The following is an 18748-nucleotide window of genomic DNA, read 5'->3' on the forward strand; positions in this document are numbered from 1 at the left end:
GACAGGATTTCTCTAAGATTCCATGTAAAAACAAATTTAAGTGCTTCTTGTTTTTCTGATTCTATTGACCACAGAACAGCAGTCAAAAATGCACCAACAAAGAAGAATAAATATGGATGTCAGCTGAAAATCAAATAGAAGAAATGTTTCTACCAGACTGTAAGATATGACGGTTTCACATCTTAAAATTATAGTTTTTATTTGGTGGAATATTTGTTTTGTCTGTGTGGGCAGAGGCTTTAACGGGCTCCTTTCTCAGAAAAGATGGAAAGATTTAAGGGCTTTTTTTCAGTTTTTAAGATTTCTTTGGACTCTCAGAGTTTTACTTTAATACAGAGAGCAGTGGGATTGTGTTACCTTGATTTCAGGACTGTTTTAGACTCAGAGTAAAGCTGGTTCAAATCCCGGCTGATGAGTCTCTTGTGAGAAGTTTGCATACTCTCCCTGATCATGCACGTGGCTTCCCCAGGCAATGTGGCTTCCTCCCAGAGTCCTGAAACCCGTTTAGTGGGTTGACGACTCAATCATCATTAGATGTGTGCATGTGGACTATCAAGAGAATAGTAAACTAAATGTAAACTCGCTTTAGCCCTAAAGGCAGCAAGTTCCTGCACAACAATACAAGAAATACTGGATGCATGGATGGATGGATGTGCAGTGAAATTAAACTTTGTTTTTGTTTTTTGGTTCCTTCTACTGGATTTGAAAAAAATTCTGTGTCAAGATGCTCTCTCTAAGTGTTCAAACCTGAGCTTGACCTTATCTGTGGATACAGGTTGCCTGTGGATTAAAAAAAAAAGGTCAAACTTGCAGGTGGCTCGCAGGAAATATCAAGATTGTAGACCACTCGGTGAGTCTGTAGAGCAAAAATGTTAGTGCACATTTATCTATGGGCATGCTGCAGGTGACAGGTTGCAGTGGTTAGTAATTCAGTTCAATTCAGTTTTATTTATAAAGCCCAATATCACAATCCAGTTGTCTCAATGGGCTTCACATCAGTTAATGTACAAAAACATAAAGTCAGTCATGAAAAATAAACAAATTAAACTAAACTGTGCATCCCTGCCTTAGACCCTCCTTCTCGGTAAAGAAAAACTCTAAAGGAGAACTGATTCTGGGTGTACCAGGACTGTTAAATAAGAATTAGCTTATCTAGCTCTACTACTACATGTTTGAATGGTGTAGCAGATGGGTTTCATCCAGATGGACCTGTGACAGCTGAGGGCGTGAGTCGAGCCAGAGGCGAGGTCCACTGCCAGGAACAGGAGCACAGACGAGCCAGCTGGAATCTGAATCTCTGCTGCTCCCCTGGATGGCATTGGGAAGGAGCAGCACGTTCTCTCTCCGAGTCGTCTCATGTTGACATTAAGGACCGTTCTCCGTCACTTTGTGAGGTTCTGGGTGTCCCTAAGTCGTAGTTTTTGGACGTCCTGGCTGTTCCCAATAAAACATGAGTCCCCAACCTCCAGGTCGCAAACCAGATCCGATCTAGTACCCAAACCCGGTACTGGTACCCTAATCCGACACCGGACCAGATGTGGTACTGGACCCGAACCAGTACCAGATGCGGTACCGGACGCGAAACGGACACAATACTGAACATGAACCAGTACCTGGTTAAGGTCAGGGTACTGGGTTTGGGTACCAGTACTGGACGCATCCCGAGGGCATTCGGTTCTACATGCGGTACCACGTCCCGAGGGTTGTGGACCCTTGATTTTACAAACAGCCAGCACGCCAAAAAACACCCAAAAAGTCAAGAGAAGGGTCCTGAACCAAACGTCAACATGTGGCGACTTGGGGATGAGAATGTGTTGGAAAGGGGGACAACACATGAATCACACTGCACCAAACAGTAAGGGTGAAGTAGGCGTGTCGTACGGATATTTTATTGTTTCAACCTCTCTAAACTCTTACAGACTTTTGGGGCTCCAGGCAAAAAACAACATGGGGCCCTCTGGAGTGGTTATACTAAACATCCATCAAATCATTTATTCACTGGTCCACTTTTAAATGTCAAGAATTCCAATATGAAATATGAACATTTAAATCACATTCAAACGTTCGATAAATGTATTTTATGTACATGTCTAACCTGCTGTTGATGGACTAGTCCATTGCTACATAGGGGGGGGGGGAACGCTTTCACATGAGCAGTCTTGTGTCATTTCGGGAATTTGGTCATCATTTTATTGCAACAGGAAAGAGGAAGCTCACAAAAAGAAAGTTGATTTTTTATGTGTTTGCATAATGTCTCTGGCAATAATAAAAAAAAGATAAAAACACACATTGTATAAAACACTGATAAACATAGTCAACCAAAATCTGTCAGTTTATAGAAAATAATAAACCAACTTAAGATCTAGTGGAAATGTTTTTTTTAACCATGAAATGTAAAAATTTGATGCTACAGAATTATCCGCACTTGTTTAAGAGTTATGCTTCTGGCTTCCAGGTTAATTATACTTTTTATATTTTAATTTACGCTTTTTAAAGGCAGTATTTTAGATATTTACAGTTCAAAAATACTTTAGGAAATAAATGAACCTCCTCTTGGCAAAATGATGCAACATCATTATAGAAATAAAAAATAAAATCAAAACATGTCTTGAAAACCAGAATTAATTAAATGACATGTAAAATACATCCTAGTTACTATTAGAAATGTGTTTAAATGTATTTAAGGAATAAAAAAATGCATGCATTTTATTCTACATGTATAAAAATATACATTTTCTGAGTAGTTCTCATTTTGATCTGGTTTGGTAAAAAACAGTGCAAATACAACACTGCCACCTAGCGGATTTGTTGAGGAACTGCATGTACAAGAATCTGTTCCAATGATCCAGTCCAGAAGAATCAATCTATGATCCATTACCCAGGATTCCAGTGAGATGTGACGACAGTCCTCCATTCGCACTGACAGAAGATGGATTTTCTAGGCAAGGAGGTCCAGGACCAAAAGCCTCTAGAAGACTGTTGGAAGAAACACTGATCTCCTGACAGACCAACACCAACCTCAGACTTCAAGAACTGCAAATGAGACTTTAGGATCCTGCAGTGATCAATTATGACTGCATAAAGAGGAGCCAAACCACCACCCTGGAACCTCTGGAACAGTGGCTCAAGAGGGAGAAGGATCGCCTTCTCCTAAAAGATCTCCAAAGTAATCGTGACGAGGAAGCAGCAATAAGACAACATTATGACTCCATCCTGGCCCAAACAAAGTCTCAGGAAGAGCAGAACTGTAGCCTGGACTCATATTCTTGAGTTAACTTTGCAGAATGAGGAGGTGAAACTGCGTTTACCACGAGATAACCACCAACCTCTGTGGACTAAAATATAGCGATGCTGAGATCATGGAGAAACGGGACGACCTTGAAGGTCCACTCCAATAAAAATCCTGTTTTTCTTGCATTTTTCTCGTGATAAATAAAATAAAGACAGAAATTGTGATTCTGATTATTTCTTTATTCAAATCGCTGTGAATCAGGAGCAGACAAAAAAAAATACAGTTTGAAAAAGCTTGTAATCGCAAACTACAATCGGCAGGCCATAAGTTTTCTGCTCCATTCCGATGGATCCACTTGCAGACAAATAAATCCATGAACAGACGTTCGAGGATTGTTTTTCTCTTCCAAGCTGGAATCTGGATCAGAACTATACGTCTGAATGGGTCCAAAATTGCTTGCCATTTTTGTTGCACTTTTAATGTTGGGGCTGTAAGCTAACAGGATGGATGATGGGAAAAGGGGTTGGCTTACTCTCTACTAACAATCACAACTTTGAAACCGATTTCTAACTAAGTCCTGTCGCTATACAGAAACTGTTCTAGAAACGTACACTTTTTTGGCTAAAAACAGCATAATTTTAAAAAAAATGATATAATCAGGGTCGGAGCTAGAGCATTTTATATTAGGGGCTGGGAAGGGGCCAGAATACTTTAGAAGGGTGTCAAATGAGAGCATACAAAAATCAAAAATATGCGTTTTCTAACTATTATGTTTTTATATTGTTTTATTTCATTTAAAATATTGCTTTTGTTCATTTTGCATAGCTTACAGAAGACTGTATTGATGTTTTCTTACTATTTTTCCAATAATTAGAATAATATTGACTCATTGAATTGTTTTTTTTAAGTAATTGTGCTTTTACTACCATTGATTGTAAACAAATGTTTCTTTATACAGTAAATAATGACCAGACTCCAACTTGCGCAATTTCTCGCGAGACTTTAGTACAGTGACTTCCAATGCTTCCAACCCGCCGCGAGGCGAGTCTTCCTGACATCCCTTCGTACCGGACAGTCCGCCTTCCCTCCGGCCCGCACTGTCTGACCCTCAGTCTTTGACGCAGCGCAAACCGTTTCTCCTCAGCGCATTTACTCGGGTTAGCGAGCTGCTAGCTTGGAAAAGCGCCTCAATGGATCCCCAAAACACTGAACCCAAAGTGCTGCTGAGCCGCGCCAAGACGTTCAGGCTCCACACCGGGAATTTGGTGAACCGGAGTCGGATGAAGAAGAAGTGCCCGTGCTCCACTAGCGAGGAGGTAAGAACCTGTCAAATGAGGAGGAGGAGCGGCGGTGAGTCTGTTTAGCCGGCTAGCTTAGCCGTCATGTTGGTTTAAAGCAAAAATTCCTCACGGATACAGAGGGAAAAAGCCCGCGTGACGGTTATGCACCTGCGAACATTTTCAGCCATTTCTGGATAAAAGGGTCAATCAGAAAACGTGTGGTTAATGAAGCCAAAGGGGAGGAGTCCATAAAAACACAATGACACTGCAAGTTTTGAGAAAACGCTGACCAACAGCTTAAATACACGGGAATACTCCGGAAGTTGCTGCCTCTCCTGTAGATTATTTATTAAAAAGTCTGACAGGAATAAATCAGGTTGTTCTGGATTATTTTACAGTCTGGGTATTTTCATAAAAGTTGATTTTAATCATTTTTATTGTTGGTTTGACAAATAAATTCAGAAATTTCTCTGGGTTGTGATGTTTTTAAGGAAAGCGGAAGTTGTTTTGACGCTTATCAAAATAAAAGTATTTTAAAAACAGAATTATATTTGCTTTTGGAAATATACAGTGTCTGTCATAATTCTTAATTTAATAATCATTTGTTACTATTAGAGTCAGTTAGAAGCTGTTCATTTATGTTAGTTTGTGTTAAATTTAAATATTTTCAGCCTCTGCTTTAGTTTTTGGATTTTATTTTAATGTGATGTCTGCTTTTTTAGCTTCGAGACTGCATTCAAGCCACAATGACTGACTGGGTGTCCATGAAAAAAGCAGCATCACCGGTGAGAAGACGCCTCTCATAATCTGTTAAGGCTATAATCTGATGTGTGAGTCTGTTTTTTATGTATTGTCTGTTTTAAACTGTGGCGTGAACTCTAAAATTCCTGGTCGGAGTTGCTTTGAAGGAACAGACATCAAAGTGAGCTTTCTAAAAAGAACCTGTCAGAGCGGATGTTCACGCAGCGATGGAATTCCAAACATGCAACTTTCTGAGAGTTTAGGAGGTTTTTAGAAGTAAATCCTCCTTTTCAAGAATTTTTCTTTCCCAAGAATCGAACGTTTCTGTATATCAGGTTCTGAAAGTTGTTTGTGGGCTCCAAAGTGGAGACCACGAGATCTGCTGAGCTCCCTCCTGCTGTCTGTTTTGCTGAGTTCAGCTAATCTGCCGCCTCTTTTATTCCCACACCCACTAGACTGGAAAGAGGGAAGTTTGAGTTAAGCCGCCGTTTCCACAAAACAGCGCCGGCCCGTTTCAGTCAGCCGTTTTTTTTGCCATGTATTCCCAGATCTTTCATAACATTTGAGGAAAAGTCAAAGCAGTTTTAGATTTCCTAAATCCAACAGTTTTCTGTTTTTTGTTAAATGTGGGATTGTTGAATCGGATTCTTTCTGTTTTCAGGATTTTCCAGATGTTCTGGACTGCTCTCTTCCTGAAGCGACCGATGCTATCACACCGGAGGAGAGGGAGGAGCTGAAGGTTTCAGGTCAGAGTCTCTTCATGGTTTAAAGTCAGTCCATGAAGGATCAGGAAAAGTCTATTTTACCTAAATGATCTTCCTGCGCTGGAAGAATTTCTGTGAGATGCTTTTGCAAGTAGAAGGAAAAAGAGCACAAGTTCTTGTTTTTGGTTAGTTTTGTCACTTTTTTAAGCCTTTTCTTTAAAATATTGATCAGATGAGAAGGAATATTGAATATTTGTTGATTTTGTGTCGTCATAAATCTAGATGTCATTTCATTTCTAATGTCTTAAAGTCCCACTCTAATCCTCTTTTGATCTTTTTTCAGAGTTCTTTTAATTATGATTTTGCTGTTTTTAGCCAAAATCAAGAGAATTCTCATTTTCTTTGACATAATTACTTCATAATTACTTAGAGATTAGATACTCTATGTTGACACCTCCTCTTCTTTGCAGTGAAGCTCTTCCTGTGTGAGGCGGGTCTGTCCGCCATCAGAGACGCTGTGGATCTGGGTGAGTTTTGGATCTCCTCAAACATTTGCCGTTTCATGTTTTCTGCAGTACAGTTCTTCCCGTCTCTCCTCTCCAGCCTGTCAGACCCTGGCCGTGTCCCAGCTGGACTCTGTCATCATCGCCCCCCCTCCACCTCTGGAGGCCGACCAGAGTCTGGCTCACCTGCAGCCGGCGTGGGAGCAACTGGAGGCTCTGGTCAGGAGTCAGAAGATAGCAGCCATTGGGACGTCTGACCTGGATAAAGATCTGCTGGAGCAGCTGTACAACTGGGCTCAGGTGGGAGAGATTTCATGGCTTTAAAGATTTTGAATTACTTGTTTCTTAGGGAATCTATGAAGGTAAATGTTATTATTTAAGCTAAAATACATTCAATTTTCACTGAGAGAAATGTCAGTCTTGGATCAAATTAAATGAGGCAACTTCTATACATTTAAAACAGGAGATTCGGACTCGATCACAAAAGGTTCCAAAATCCACCCCTTAGGTCGCGGACCAAACAAGATAAACATTTATTGAACACTCTAAAACTACATTTTTAAAACTTTAAAAAATGTTAAAACTTTTTAACATAATTATAAACTAGATATATAGCATTACCTGCAATAATGCTAGAGTGAACGCTGTAAGATGAATTTGGCCGCTGAAGATGCTGAATCTGATAGCCAACTAAAATGTTAGCTGAATGCTAAATTAGCCCAAAACTAAAAAAAAGATTACAATTAAAACAGCTAGCATATGTTGCTGAAAAAATAGCTAAACTTCAAAGGAGCCTAAATCCTTTTTAAAAGTCTAAATTAGCTATAACAGCTAGCGTGTAAATATTAGCTTAACTCCAAAACAGTCTTAAAGAAATGTTAGCCAAAACAGCTAGCATGTAGCTAAAATATTAGCTACATGCTCCAAAATAGCTTAAAAATCTTAATAGTCCAAAATAGTCCACAAAGCTAGCAGAATGTCCACTTTAAAACTGTAACTTTTTAACATAATTATGAATAATAAAAGGCAGGAATATTATTCCAGAATAAATCAACTTAAAACATTAAATAACTTTCAATATTTTACTCTCCATAAATTTGTTTTGTGTGACTAATATTTATATAACAAAATGACTGATTCATGAAAAATTAAATCGTTGACAAGATCCTTTATTGATTCATTAAAATTTAGCAATTTATTACAATATTTTTGTACTTTTTAAGGCAAAAATATATACTTTTTTGGTATTTAATGGAAAAAAAATAATTATTTTCATAATTTTAGAAATAAAAGTTGCGCTTTTTTTCAGTTCAAAAAATTATTTCTGTCAAAAACAGGTTTCTACAGCCAAACTAAATTAGTTTTAAACACGAAATCAAACAAGAATTTGATTTAGGATTAAATGGTAGAATTCATGAGAATCGGGATTCATTTAATTTAAAATAAAACATTTGAGGTTTGATACCTTCGCTAAGTTTAACCCCTTAACACACAAGGTGTCGTTGGTGACACTTAAACACAAAATATTTAACACGCCGTAACTTTTTAATTGTTAGCACAATAATTACAGTAGATTCTGAAGGAGAAAAACATTGGCTGTGGGCCCAGCACACAGCCTTGTGGGACACCAGGATTAATGATGGTTCCACAGTTGTACTGACTAAACACAGTTAGTTAAAACCCAGTTACAGTTTAAAATGTTCATTTTTTTTAGCCCTTTAACACCTGAGGCGTTGCCGGTGACGCTTAAACATAAAATCTTTGACATACTGTAATTTTTTATTGTACACATGATCATTCCAGTAGATTTTAAAGGAGAAAAGCGGCTCACGCCGCTTTTCTCCTTTAAAATCTACTGGAATGATCATGTAAACGATTAAAAAATTATAATAAATCAAAGAAAATGATCACTGGAGCTCCGGTGTTAAAAGGGTTAAAGGCTGAATCATGTCAATCATTCTGACATGTTTGTTTTGTCGATGTTTTTGACTTCCTGTCCTCTCTGGGAGCAGGTTAAGCCCAGCAGCAACCAGGTCAACCTGGCCTCCTGCTGCGTCATGCCCCCTGACCTGACGGCCTTCGCAAAAGAGTTCGACATCCAGCTGCTCACGCACAGCGACCCCAAAGGTCAGATTCACCCCCAGATTTCCATGTCGATTCTCAGTCCAGTCGAGGGCTTTGAACGGTTGAGAGCAGCTGCTCCACTCCTTTCAGTCCGTCTTTGACGGGTCTTAAAAATCGAATACCTGATTTTAGCTTAATAGATCAATAATCGATTCATAAAAATATAGATAGATTTAGCACACAAAGCTAAAGTCCTAGCTTAATGCTAACGTATAATGGGATTTCCCATAGGACGGCTAATGTGTATTTATAAAGTAAGTTATGATTTCAAAAGCTAAAATACATTTGGATCCAGCTGTAACCATTAGCTTTTGTCTCTGCTTCTTTTGTTTTATGAATTTACCTATAAATCTTCATCTTTCTGAATCTAATCATTAAAAAAAATTCAGAAAATATGAAAGTTTTTGATGGCCAACAAATTGGTCTTAACTTGTGGTGCACATGACCTTAAAAAGGTCTTAAATTTCACTTGATGAACCTGCAGGTTTTATGGGACGTCTCTGACTGGATGATGAAGTTTGTCCTTCATTTTAAATAAAAATGATTTAGAATTATTATTGGTATACGGATGCCTTTGAAGAAAATCAAACATCATGATCCAATAGTACCTAGCTATTCCGGTTTCTTGTTGGGTTTCACTTTTTAACATTTCATTTAGATTTCTGGAAAGTTTTCCAAAATGTTTAATTTTATTTTGATTCATTTTTTGTTTTTTTTTTGGTTTCTGAAAGTTTATTTCGATTTCTAAAATGTCGCTTTCTTTTTTAAATAATTCGTTTTGCTCTTTTAATTGTCGTCATTTTTGTGTCTGCATGATTTGCGCTTCGTATCGCGGAGCACTTCCTGTTTGGAAGAGGGCGGGGTCACCCAGTCCAGTTTTTTATATACAGTCAATGTTAACAAGCCAAATAAAAGTTTAAAGATCAACAGAGTATGACACAACCGCCTCATTGTCCTGGTTTATAAAAGACTTCTTATGCAGCCCGATAAGCAGTTGCCATGGAAACGTCATATCAATAAAACCCTTTGGAATTCATGACTCAGCAATAATAAAAGTAACAATCATCAGCATTTATCTTCTCTTTTAATAGCACTTTAGAAAAACACATAAACACTTTATTTTTCAAATTAAACTAAAGAATAAAACATTTTAGAAATCCAAATAGAACTAAAGTAAACAAAGTCATTGACTTTTACTGATTGTTTGTTCTGTAAACATTTTTACTCTCGAGTTCCTGTAATCTTTAAAATTAGTCTCATTCCTGGAGACTTCTTCTGTGTGGATCAACTCTGTGTTCATATCATGACGGAGACAAAAACACAACAGGAATCATGTTATGGGTCCTGCGTGCTGCAACACGATCACAACCTTCACAACGTCGGATCAGTTAACGGCCAAACGCAGTGAACTGAAGCAACATTGTGCAGACTGGGCCGAAGGTCGTCTGCAGTCCCGTGAAAGAACATCCAACACTAAAGGATTCACGTTCTAAATCCTCGGAGGCTCAAACCATCGTAGTCTCAGAGTACATTAGAAACACTGCAAGCTGTAATGAAAAAATACTGACTAACTGTGATTAATCTTTAGTTTGAAGTACAGTCTTTTATCTCAGGGGTTACGTTCTAAAAATAACCCTTTTAAGACGTGAACATTTTCACACTTTTCTCTTTTTTTTAAACTCAAAGTTCCAACATTTATAGAAAACTCAGTCCAGGATTAAAGAATAAACACAGATCTGATTATAATTGAAGTTTTTGTGTAAATTAGAACTCATTCTGTAGAGCAGACGGAGAAGATTGATTGACAAGGTCAACAGCCAATCAGGACGCAGAACACAATGAAGTGTAACAAATAAATACATAAAAAGTGTAAAAAAATTATACCGTAAATAATTCATGACACAGTGAGTGAAAACTGTCTCACAACAAACATTAACATGATAAGAAAGCTATTAAAGGGAGTGTGAGGTTGTGATTAGTCACAAACTATCTTGATATTTTAATCAAAGGGATAATGCCTGACAAACTGTGCATTATCAGAAATGAGTGCACGCTTAAAAGAGAATTATCCCACTTATACCACTTAAAAAAATCAATATTTAATCAATTTTTAGTACTTTTTTCTTTTAGATTATTATTTTTTTTTTTTACAAAATTAAAATTATCACTAAGCAGCAAGAGTTTGGCGATACGTATTGTATCGTGATACACGTCACGATACATATTGTAGAAAGTACCAGACGATATTTAACTTTTTTTTTAAATTATTACTTAAGAATTATCTGAATATTAAAACATTTTTCACTGCAGTAAAATTGTAAAATAAATGTTATTTAATGATCAAAATAAGTTGCTTTTACCCATCAAAATTCGTGGTGCTTTTTTAATTTGGTCAGTTAAATATTTAAGTGGAAATCAAAAGTAAGACCGAACTACATGCTTTCTTTTAAATAATCATTGAATATAACCTTGGCAGGATTTTATGTGGATACAAATATCACCAAATAAAGTATTTCTGATATTTCACTGAATCGATATTTTTTTCATTGTAGATTATCACTTTTTAATTCACACCCAGGAGCCAATCAGAATAAAGCATTCAACTGGACAGTGGTATAAACATGTTGAGTTTTATCTACTGTTTTTTTGGTGTCATTTTCCTGATGATTGAGGCCATTTGTGGAGTAAATTTGGATTAAAATTGCATTTTCTTTCTTCAGATTGTTGTGAATCAGGAGTAAATGGAATTGGAAAAAGCTCGTAGGTGTGATGGAGATGCTCCAACTGGCTCCCTGCTCTGCTCCATTCTTACAGACAAATAGATCCATGAACGTCTTTGTTTTACAGCTGGATTGCTCAGTTTTTGTTGCACCATAAATGATAGGTTGGAGGTGTGAGGAGTTGTAAGCTAGCAGGAGAAAATGTGAAAAATTTTGTTATTTTAAGGGGGCGGGCCTACTCCACACCAACCACCCACAACTCTGAGGTGAATTTCTGATGAACTCCTGACGCTCCGCAGTAAAGAGCCGGTTCTTCTGACCGGAAGTCTTAGCAGTGAATTATCATGATTTTTTTTTTCTTTTTTCTATGATGGAGTATTAGGGCCACCAAAAAAAAAAATATTACAATTTTTTTTCTCGTAAAATGACAACTTTTAATCTCGTAAATTTATGACTTTTTTCTCTCATTGATTGAAGTGGAGGGGAGCCTACAGTCCTGCGAACTTATGCCGTGGGCTAAAGCAGACCAACCAAACTGAGAAAAACATCTTGGATTTCATCTGAATGTTTAAAATATTTCAAATGTTTGGAAGTTTTTTTATTCGATATACAGTTTATTCGTGTTTTATTCGTTGATGGCGGCTTGCAGGATCTCTGCAGATTACGTTAATGAAGCAGCTGTTCACCTCCAGTCATTTCTTTCTCCGCGACAGACCAGATCTCCTCCAACTCTGTGATGCTTCCGTCTGAAGAGGACGAGTTTTCAGAATTTTCAATGTTCTTGTGCTAACAGACAGCTGTCATTTCTCAGTGTTGTTTTGTGCTGAAACGAGACGTTTCATTTGGAGAAGGAGGCGTCCGGAGAACTGTTTACTTTCTCCTTTGGTCTCTGGTTTCTGCGCATCACAGAGACATGGTGGTGAAAGGGCTTCTGGGAAATGAAAGGCAAAATAAAGAGACGGTCCTGATGAGCATGTATTTCTGAGCTCTTTATTTTACATATGAAACTCTGCATTATGGACACCGAACCAGGAAATAATTTGGTTTTGAATCACCAAAAGGTTCAGAATTTCTTTGTTTTTAACACCGATCTGGAATTAAATCTTCACAAGATACTCCACGTCTCTCATCTTCGAGCACGTCTCTGATAAACGGACAACTTTGGTTCTTTTCTCATTAATTTATGTATTTAAATCTCGTAGATTTACGAGATTAAAAGTCGTAAATTTAGCCTTTGACTTTTGAAGTCATAAATATACGACTTTATTCTCGTAATTTAGCAGTAACAACTTTTTTCTCGCAAATTTAGGAGATTTAAAGTCGTATATTTTTTTCTTTATAAAGTGTCCCTAATACTCCGTCGTATTTTGCAGAGTTAATGTCGGCAGAAACCTTCCTGGAGGCCATGCGGGACGGAGCGCAGGACCAGAGCATCGCCGACTGGAGGCTGGAGTGGGTCCTCCGCTACTCCGTCATCGTCAAGAGCCGCGGCATTTTCAAGTCCAAGGGCTACCTCGTCAGCGCAAAGAGGGTGGAGCCCTAGCACGCCAAACGAAGAGATCAAAGCGCCACGGATGAAGCCATTCTCCTCCGTTTTCATTCGGTGTACAGTCGCAGTTCGGGTCATGAAGGGGAAAGATCTTCCAGAAAAGCTTTTCCTGTCCGTAGCTGGAGCAGGAAGTCATCATGAAGAAACTCATTCACACTGACAGCTGCTCATCCACTAGAGATGTCGAAGGTTATTGAACTGTTTCATGTAAAGTGCCTCATCCATCACTTCCTCTCTGCTTTCTTCTCAACGAGTGCAGCTTTAAATCTGATCTTCTGACTCGGTCGGGTAGAAAATGTTGATTTTAATAAAGAATGTTTCCTATTTTAATCAAAAACCAAAACAGATTTGATCAGATTTTTTTTCAAGCAATAACAGAACTTTACATTCCTAAAAAAAATGGCAGTTGTTGATTGTATAATGAGTCAGATTGAGGATAAGATCACGTGTGTATATACGGCTATTTTATCATTCTTGTTTTCTAACTGCTGTTCACGAGGGCGTTCGCCCGTCTGACCACATGTGCTCGTTTAATTCATCTGATGAAGCATAAAGGAATATTTTGAGATGAACAGTCTGATGGCTTTGATATGTCGCTATGGCAACAAGTGAAACCTCACTACAAATTGGGAATGCTGCTAAAACTATATTTAAAAAAAATCAAGTTGAAATTTAATAAAAGATCCAACAAAGCTGGCACAAAAAAATGTCATTTGACGGGATTTTGAATTTAATAGACAAAAGACAAAAGATTTCATGTAGAAACTTGTCCTTTTTTGTAATTTAAGTACTTTTTTTTTTAAAGCTTTAAAGTCTTAACTTTTATTTCTGAAAATGTGATTAATTAACTCAAATGAGAGGCACCAGAATTAAAACTACTTTTCTAAATGCTGAAAGGATTTCAAGGCTCAGAATATTTGAATTTCTAACTTTTTGTTAATACCATTAAAGCAACAATTTAGTTATATTAACTTAAAACTAAATAAAATGTTGTACATGTTTTTGTGAGACTCTTGAATCTCATATTATTTTCAAATACACAATTAATACTTGAAATTGAGATTGAAATGCAAACGATTCAATGAGATAAGTTAAACTTTCCCAACATAACGACCAGAATGACCTGAACAATCTGATGTTTTAAATCCTCTTCAGACGTCATCTAAAATCAGGTTATCGACTGTGACTACACGAGTGTTAATTCTTTTCAATTATTTAAAATTCTACACAATTTAAACTGACTAGATAAAATGATCACATCAGATAAGGAGGAAGTCCAACTTTAGGGGACAAATCTGATCCTGATAATCATCAAAAGACTAAGGTAGATTTGAACAGATTTCACTTGTTTTTTTAAAATCATTTTAGGTCATATTTAAAATATACTCTTGAGTCACTTTAAAGCAACTTTAAAAGGACAGGTGTTTTCCAGGTAAAAAAAAAATAGTGCCAGCACTTTGGAAAAACAAACAGAAATTTGTTTTCAATTCCATTTAAACAAAGTGACTAATTTTTTTTTTTTTTTTTTTTTTTTTTTTTTGGGGGGAGGGGGGGGTTAACTGTACATAAACTGTCATGGACTGCTTTGTTTGGTTAACAAATATTACAAATACATGTAAATGCATTTTCCCTTTGTTTTAAGGTTTTTTTTATTATTACAAATACATACAAGTACTTTTTGTTCTTTGTTTTATAGTTTTTTTTTATATTACAAATACATATGAAATCATTTTTTTTCTTTGTTTTAAAGCTCTGAACAAAATAAGCACTAACAAAAAACAAAAGAAAAAATCACATTAAAGGTTTAATTTAGAAACGTGCCTTTTTTGTAATTTAATCTAAGTACTTTGTTAAAGCTTTAACGTGTCCACTTTTACTTCTAAAATGTGATTAATATTGTTGGCCTTAAAGGTTAGAAACAAATTACTTATATTTCTTGACAAGTGGAGGTCAAATATTATTTTTCTGAAGTATTTTAACTGTAATCCTCGCGCGCTCTGCGATCGTTTCGTCAGCCTGCGGCGCTCCGGAAGAGCTCCGCATTCCATTGGTCGAGTCTACTTGACACCGGAAGTGAACGAGTCTGTGGTGTCGAGCAAAGATGGTGGCCACCAGGAGAGGAGCACGCGCGCGCTCTCCCTCCGAAACGCCGACGGAGCAGCGGCCCGATGTCCAGGTAGGAGTCCGGGGAGTGTGGAGGTAGTTAGAGCCGGGAGGGTTCCGGAGAGGCGCGAGGGCTGGACGAATGAAGCGAGCGTGGAGACGCCGGGGCGTCACGTGGACACTCTCTCAGTTTGTAAATATTTTAATTTGAGAAGGAAAACAACAATAAAACAAGGAGGGATGGAGACTTTGATCAACTTCTGGTCTGATTGATGATTAATTCGAAAGAAACTGGTCCATATTTTTATTTTTAAATACAATAAATGAGCAAAACTTTTTACTCAGTCATTAAATAGTTAAACTCAGGTGTTCTACTCACTTACACAGGTGTATAAATAATAACACTTCCTGTAATATCACGTGTTTTCCTCTGAGATTCGGTGTTTAAGAGCAGGGACAAATACTTCAAAGTAATTTAGTTTTAATCCGATGTAACGATGGTTTTCTCTCCCTCACAGGCCACTCCCTCCACCGTGCGGAGGACCAGGAGATCCGTTAAAGAGACTCCTGTCCGTCCTGAGGAGAAGAGCGATGAAGGACCTCCACCGTCTGCAGCCTCCATGAAGAGAAGAAGCAGCAGAGTGTCCAGACTCCGCAATACTCAGCAGCCCCCCACCACGCCAGGCTCCGCCCATGAAGCAGACACGTCCGACTTGGACTCCTGCTACTCCGCCGAGTCGGCTCCCTCGACCCAAACCATGGCGAGGAGGAGGAGAACCCAGACAAGGAGGGGAGAGAATGAGATCTCTGATGTGGAGTCTTGCTCCTCCGCCGCATCAAAACCGGGCTACGGGACCCGCCGGAGCACGAGAAGGAAGACGGGTTCTGAGAGTTCTGTCGCGGGTCATCCTGAGGTGGGAGGAGCTACAGAGATCAAGTCTACGGAGCTGAGAGTCACAAGAAGTCAGAGGAGATCTACTCGCAACAAGTCGGCGGCTAAACCCGTCGACTCGGAGCTCTCGGACAGCTGCACCTCCAGCGTCTCTGAGCAGACCCCCAGAAGACCAAAACGTTCGATTCCCGCGCACAAAGAGAGTGTCCCGGCCCGGCAGACCAGAACAACAAGAAGCAGGGCGGCGTCCACAGTCAGCGAGCCCCCGTCGTGGGATTCTGACGGCTTTGAGTCCGGACCCACGTATAGCTCCAGCGCACGTAGGAGAGGGAAGACTCCGTCTGCAAGGGATTCCGATTCCGAGGATGTGGAGCTTCATTCCACGCCGTGCAGCAGCCGTGCGAGCTCTGGGACGGCCAGCAGGAGGCGCCAGATCTCCAGGGTGAACAGGGCTGCGGTGGTGGAGTCGGACGAGGAGGAAACTTCTCTAAATGACTCTAAACTAGAAACCACAGTGGTTGCAGAAAAGACGCTGTTGGAAGAAGAAGCAACCGAGCTAACAGAGGAGAAGAACGATGCTGGTCTCAGTGCCAACGAGGAAGAAAAAGAGGAGACTGACACAACACAATGTGATGAAGATGAGAGCAGGCCTGCAGTTACAGTCAAAGACCAGCAGGGGGAGCCGTCAGCTGATTCGTCTGAGATGATGCAGGAAAACCTCCCATCATCTGAGGCCTCCCCATCGGTTACAGTAACATTCTGTGAGAAGGTCCCTGAAAAGATGGAGGAGAAGCAGGAGCTCCCCGTGGACACAGAACAAGAAATGAAACCCTGTGAGGAGGAGAAGGAGGAGAAGCAGGAGCTCCCTGTGGACACAGAACAAGAAATGAAACCCTGTGAGGAGAAGAAGCAGGAAGAAGAGGAGAAGCAGGAGCACATGGAGGTCTGCAGACCGGATGCTCAGCAGGTGGAGGACCTCCAGGAAACGGCAGGTGGATCCCAGGAGGCTCCAGACTCGAAGCAGCAACCCCAGGCCGCCTTCAGCCTGCTGGACAGCAGCGACGAGGACGAGGAACTCGATGAAGAGCTGGAGGAAGGCTCCGCACAGGAAGATCTGGATCACATGGACCAGGAGAGAGGAGAAACTTCCAGCAAGTCGAAACCAGCAGCTGCTTCTGTAGAAGGACTGTTTATGATCGACACCCGACCCGGACAAGACCCCGACCAGCAGTACTACACGGACTGGAAAGGAGAGGAGGACAAAAACAAAAGATCGGAGGAGGAGGAGCCAGATGAAGACGAGTTTGTGGATGAGGAGGAAGAGGAGGATGAAGACGCAGAGATCTTGCTATCAAGCAGAAATTCTCATTTGTAAGTATTGAGTCTTCAGAGTCGTGATCAAGTTTGTGGACATAAGAGTCTATGATTGAACCACATTGTTTAACCTCCATGTATCCATGTCTACCAAAATAATAATTTAAACAGGGAAGCCATCCAAAAATAGTTTAAGTGAAATAACTAAATGAATAAAATGTCTGGATTTTGTTTCAATAGACAGTGTCAGATATGTGAGGGTTAATGCTGATTTCTGATAACGTACATCTTGACGGTCGTTATCCTGCTTATAAACTATAGTCACTTACGAAGGAAATTAATGATTAAATTCATTATTAGTACATTTTTCATAAGAAACAGACTATTGTGAAGCATTAAATTAAACAAATCAGATTTTCAATACTAAATTCGCCTAATGGAAACTCAATAATTATGAAAAAATGTGCATTTATTGAAAAACAAAAGTTTTTTGACGCGTATTGAAGCTGATAAATTTGACAAACTGCAATGGAAACCAAGGCTGGTTTGAGCAATAATTGACAGATTCAATTATTTTATTCCACTCAATTTAATTAAATTAAATTTTGAGTTAACACAGGTCACACTTTTAGACATGTTTGCTTAGAAATACATTAGTAATCTGTATATATGTTTTGCAGATATTCATTCTAATCTGATCTAATTCACATTCTGTAAAATGTATTAGTGAAATAATGAGATTGTTAACATCAACTGGAGGGCGTTTCAGTTTGGCCACTAGGTGGCGATCGCACTATAGCATTCCAGAAGGAGAAGAAAGAATGTTTTTAGACCACAAATAGTTACTTTAAGAAGTTTTCCTTAAAAGAGTTTGGAAAATTAATTCCTGTGAGTTTATAAAGATGTTTATTTAGTCAGAAATATATATTTAGGTCAATGGAGCGTTAGCATTAGCCGTCCTATGGGAAATCCCATTATACGTTAGCATCAAGCTAGCAGACTTTAGCATTATGTGTTAGATCGATCTCTACTTTTATGGACAATTATTGATCTATTAAGCTTAAAACGATTTCATTAACCTAATAGAGACACTTTTTCAAACTAAAAGCGAAGCAGTGTTATTTAAATTGTTATTGTTTTTAGCCAAAATCAAGAAACCTGTTCTATTTTCAAACATAAAGATGTTGCAGAAGGCTTATGGTCCACCTACTATAGATTTTATGTAACAAGCTGATTCACATCAATTTAAATAAATACTCAGAAATTCAACTTTAAGCTTAATATTTTTAAACCTATACGTCCTCGATGTTAAAACAGAGAAAACAAACAGTTTATGGAGTGGGTCTTTAAGTGACCCAAAGCCTCATTTCTGAGGGAAAGTTCTCTCGTTTTTGTCCAGATGATGAAGCTAAAGTCCACAAGTATTTTCCTAGATCAGTTTTTATTGAAGAAATAATCAACATTAACTCTAAATGTGTAGCAAAAAAATATTTTTTTCATTATTAATATTATTTATTGACATGTATTTACATCAAGCTAGGGCTGGGCGATATGGCAAAAAAATAAAATCACGATTTTTTAAATTT

The 18748-nt window shown here is 38.6% G+C and overlaps 2 protein-coding genes across 3 annotated transcripts in view; both read left to right on the forward strand.

Annotated features, from left to right (window-relative positions):
• Positions 1-4208: 4208 nt before the first annotated feature.
• Positions 4209-13425, forward strand: gclm (glutamate-cysteine ligase, modifier subunit). The gene is made up of 7 exons (XM_024279219.2): positions 4209-4548; positions 5235-5297; positions 5915-5999; positions 6428-6484; positions 6561-6760; positions 8473-8587; positions 12678-13425. The coding sequence occupies exons 1-7, from the start codon at positions 4423-4425 to the stop codon at positions 12845-12847; spliced, it is 816 nt and encodes a 271-aa protein (XP_024134987.1). The 5' UTR covers positions 4209-4422; the 3' UTR covers positions 12848-13425.
• Positions 13426-14735: 1310 nt separating this feature from the next.
• The window catches only part of dnttip2 (deoxynucleotidyltransferase, terminal, interacting protein 2), an 8915-nt gene continuing 4902 nt past the window's right edge, over positions 14736-18748 (forward strand). Inside the window, exons 1-2 of one of the 2 annotated variants that reach the window (XM_036211449.1) lie at positions 14736-15029; positions 15475-17219. In XM_036211449.1, the coding sequence (XP_036067342.1) occupies positions 14955-15029; positions 15475-17219 (1820 nt within the window). In that variant the 5' untranslated portion in view covers positions 14736-14954. The remainder of the gene's footprint in view (positions 15030-15474; positions 17220-18748) is intronic. The other variant, XM_024278811.2, reaches the window with a different exon arrangement.

Source organism: Oryzias melastigma, linkage group LG4 (genome assembly GCF_002922805.2).
Source record: "Oryzias melastigma strain HK-1 linkage group LG4, ASM292280v2, whole genome shotgun sequence".
Taxonomy (NCBI): Eukaryota; Metazoa; Chordata; class Actinopteri; order Beloniformes; family Adrianichthyidae; genus Oryzias; species Oryzias melastigma.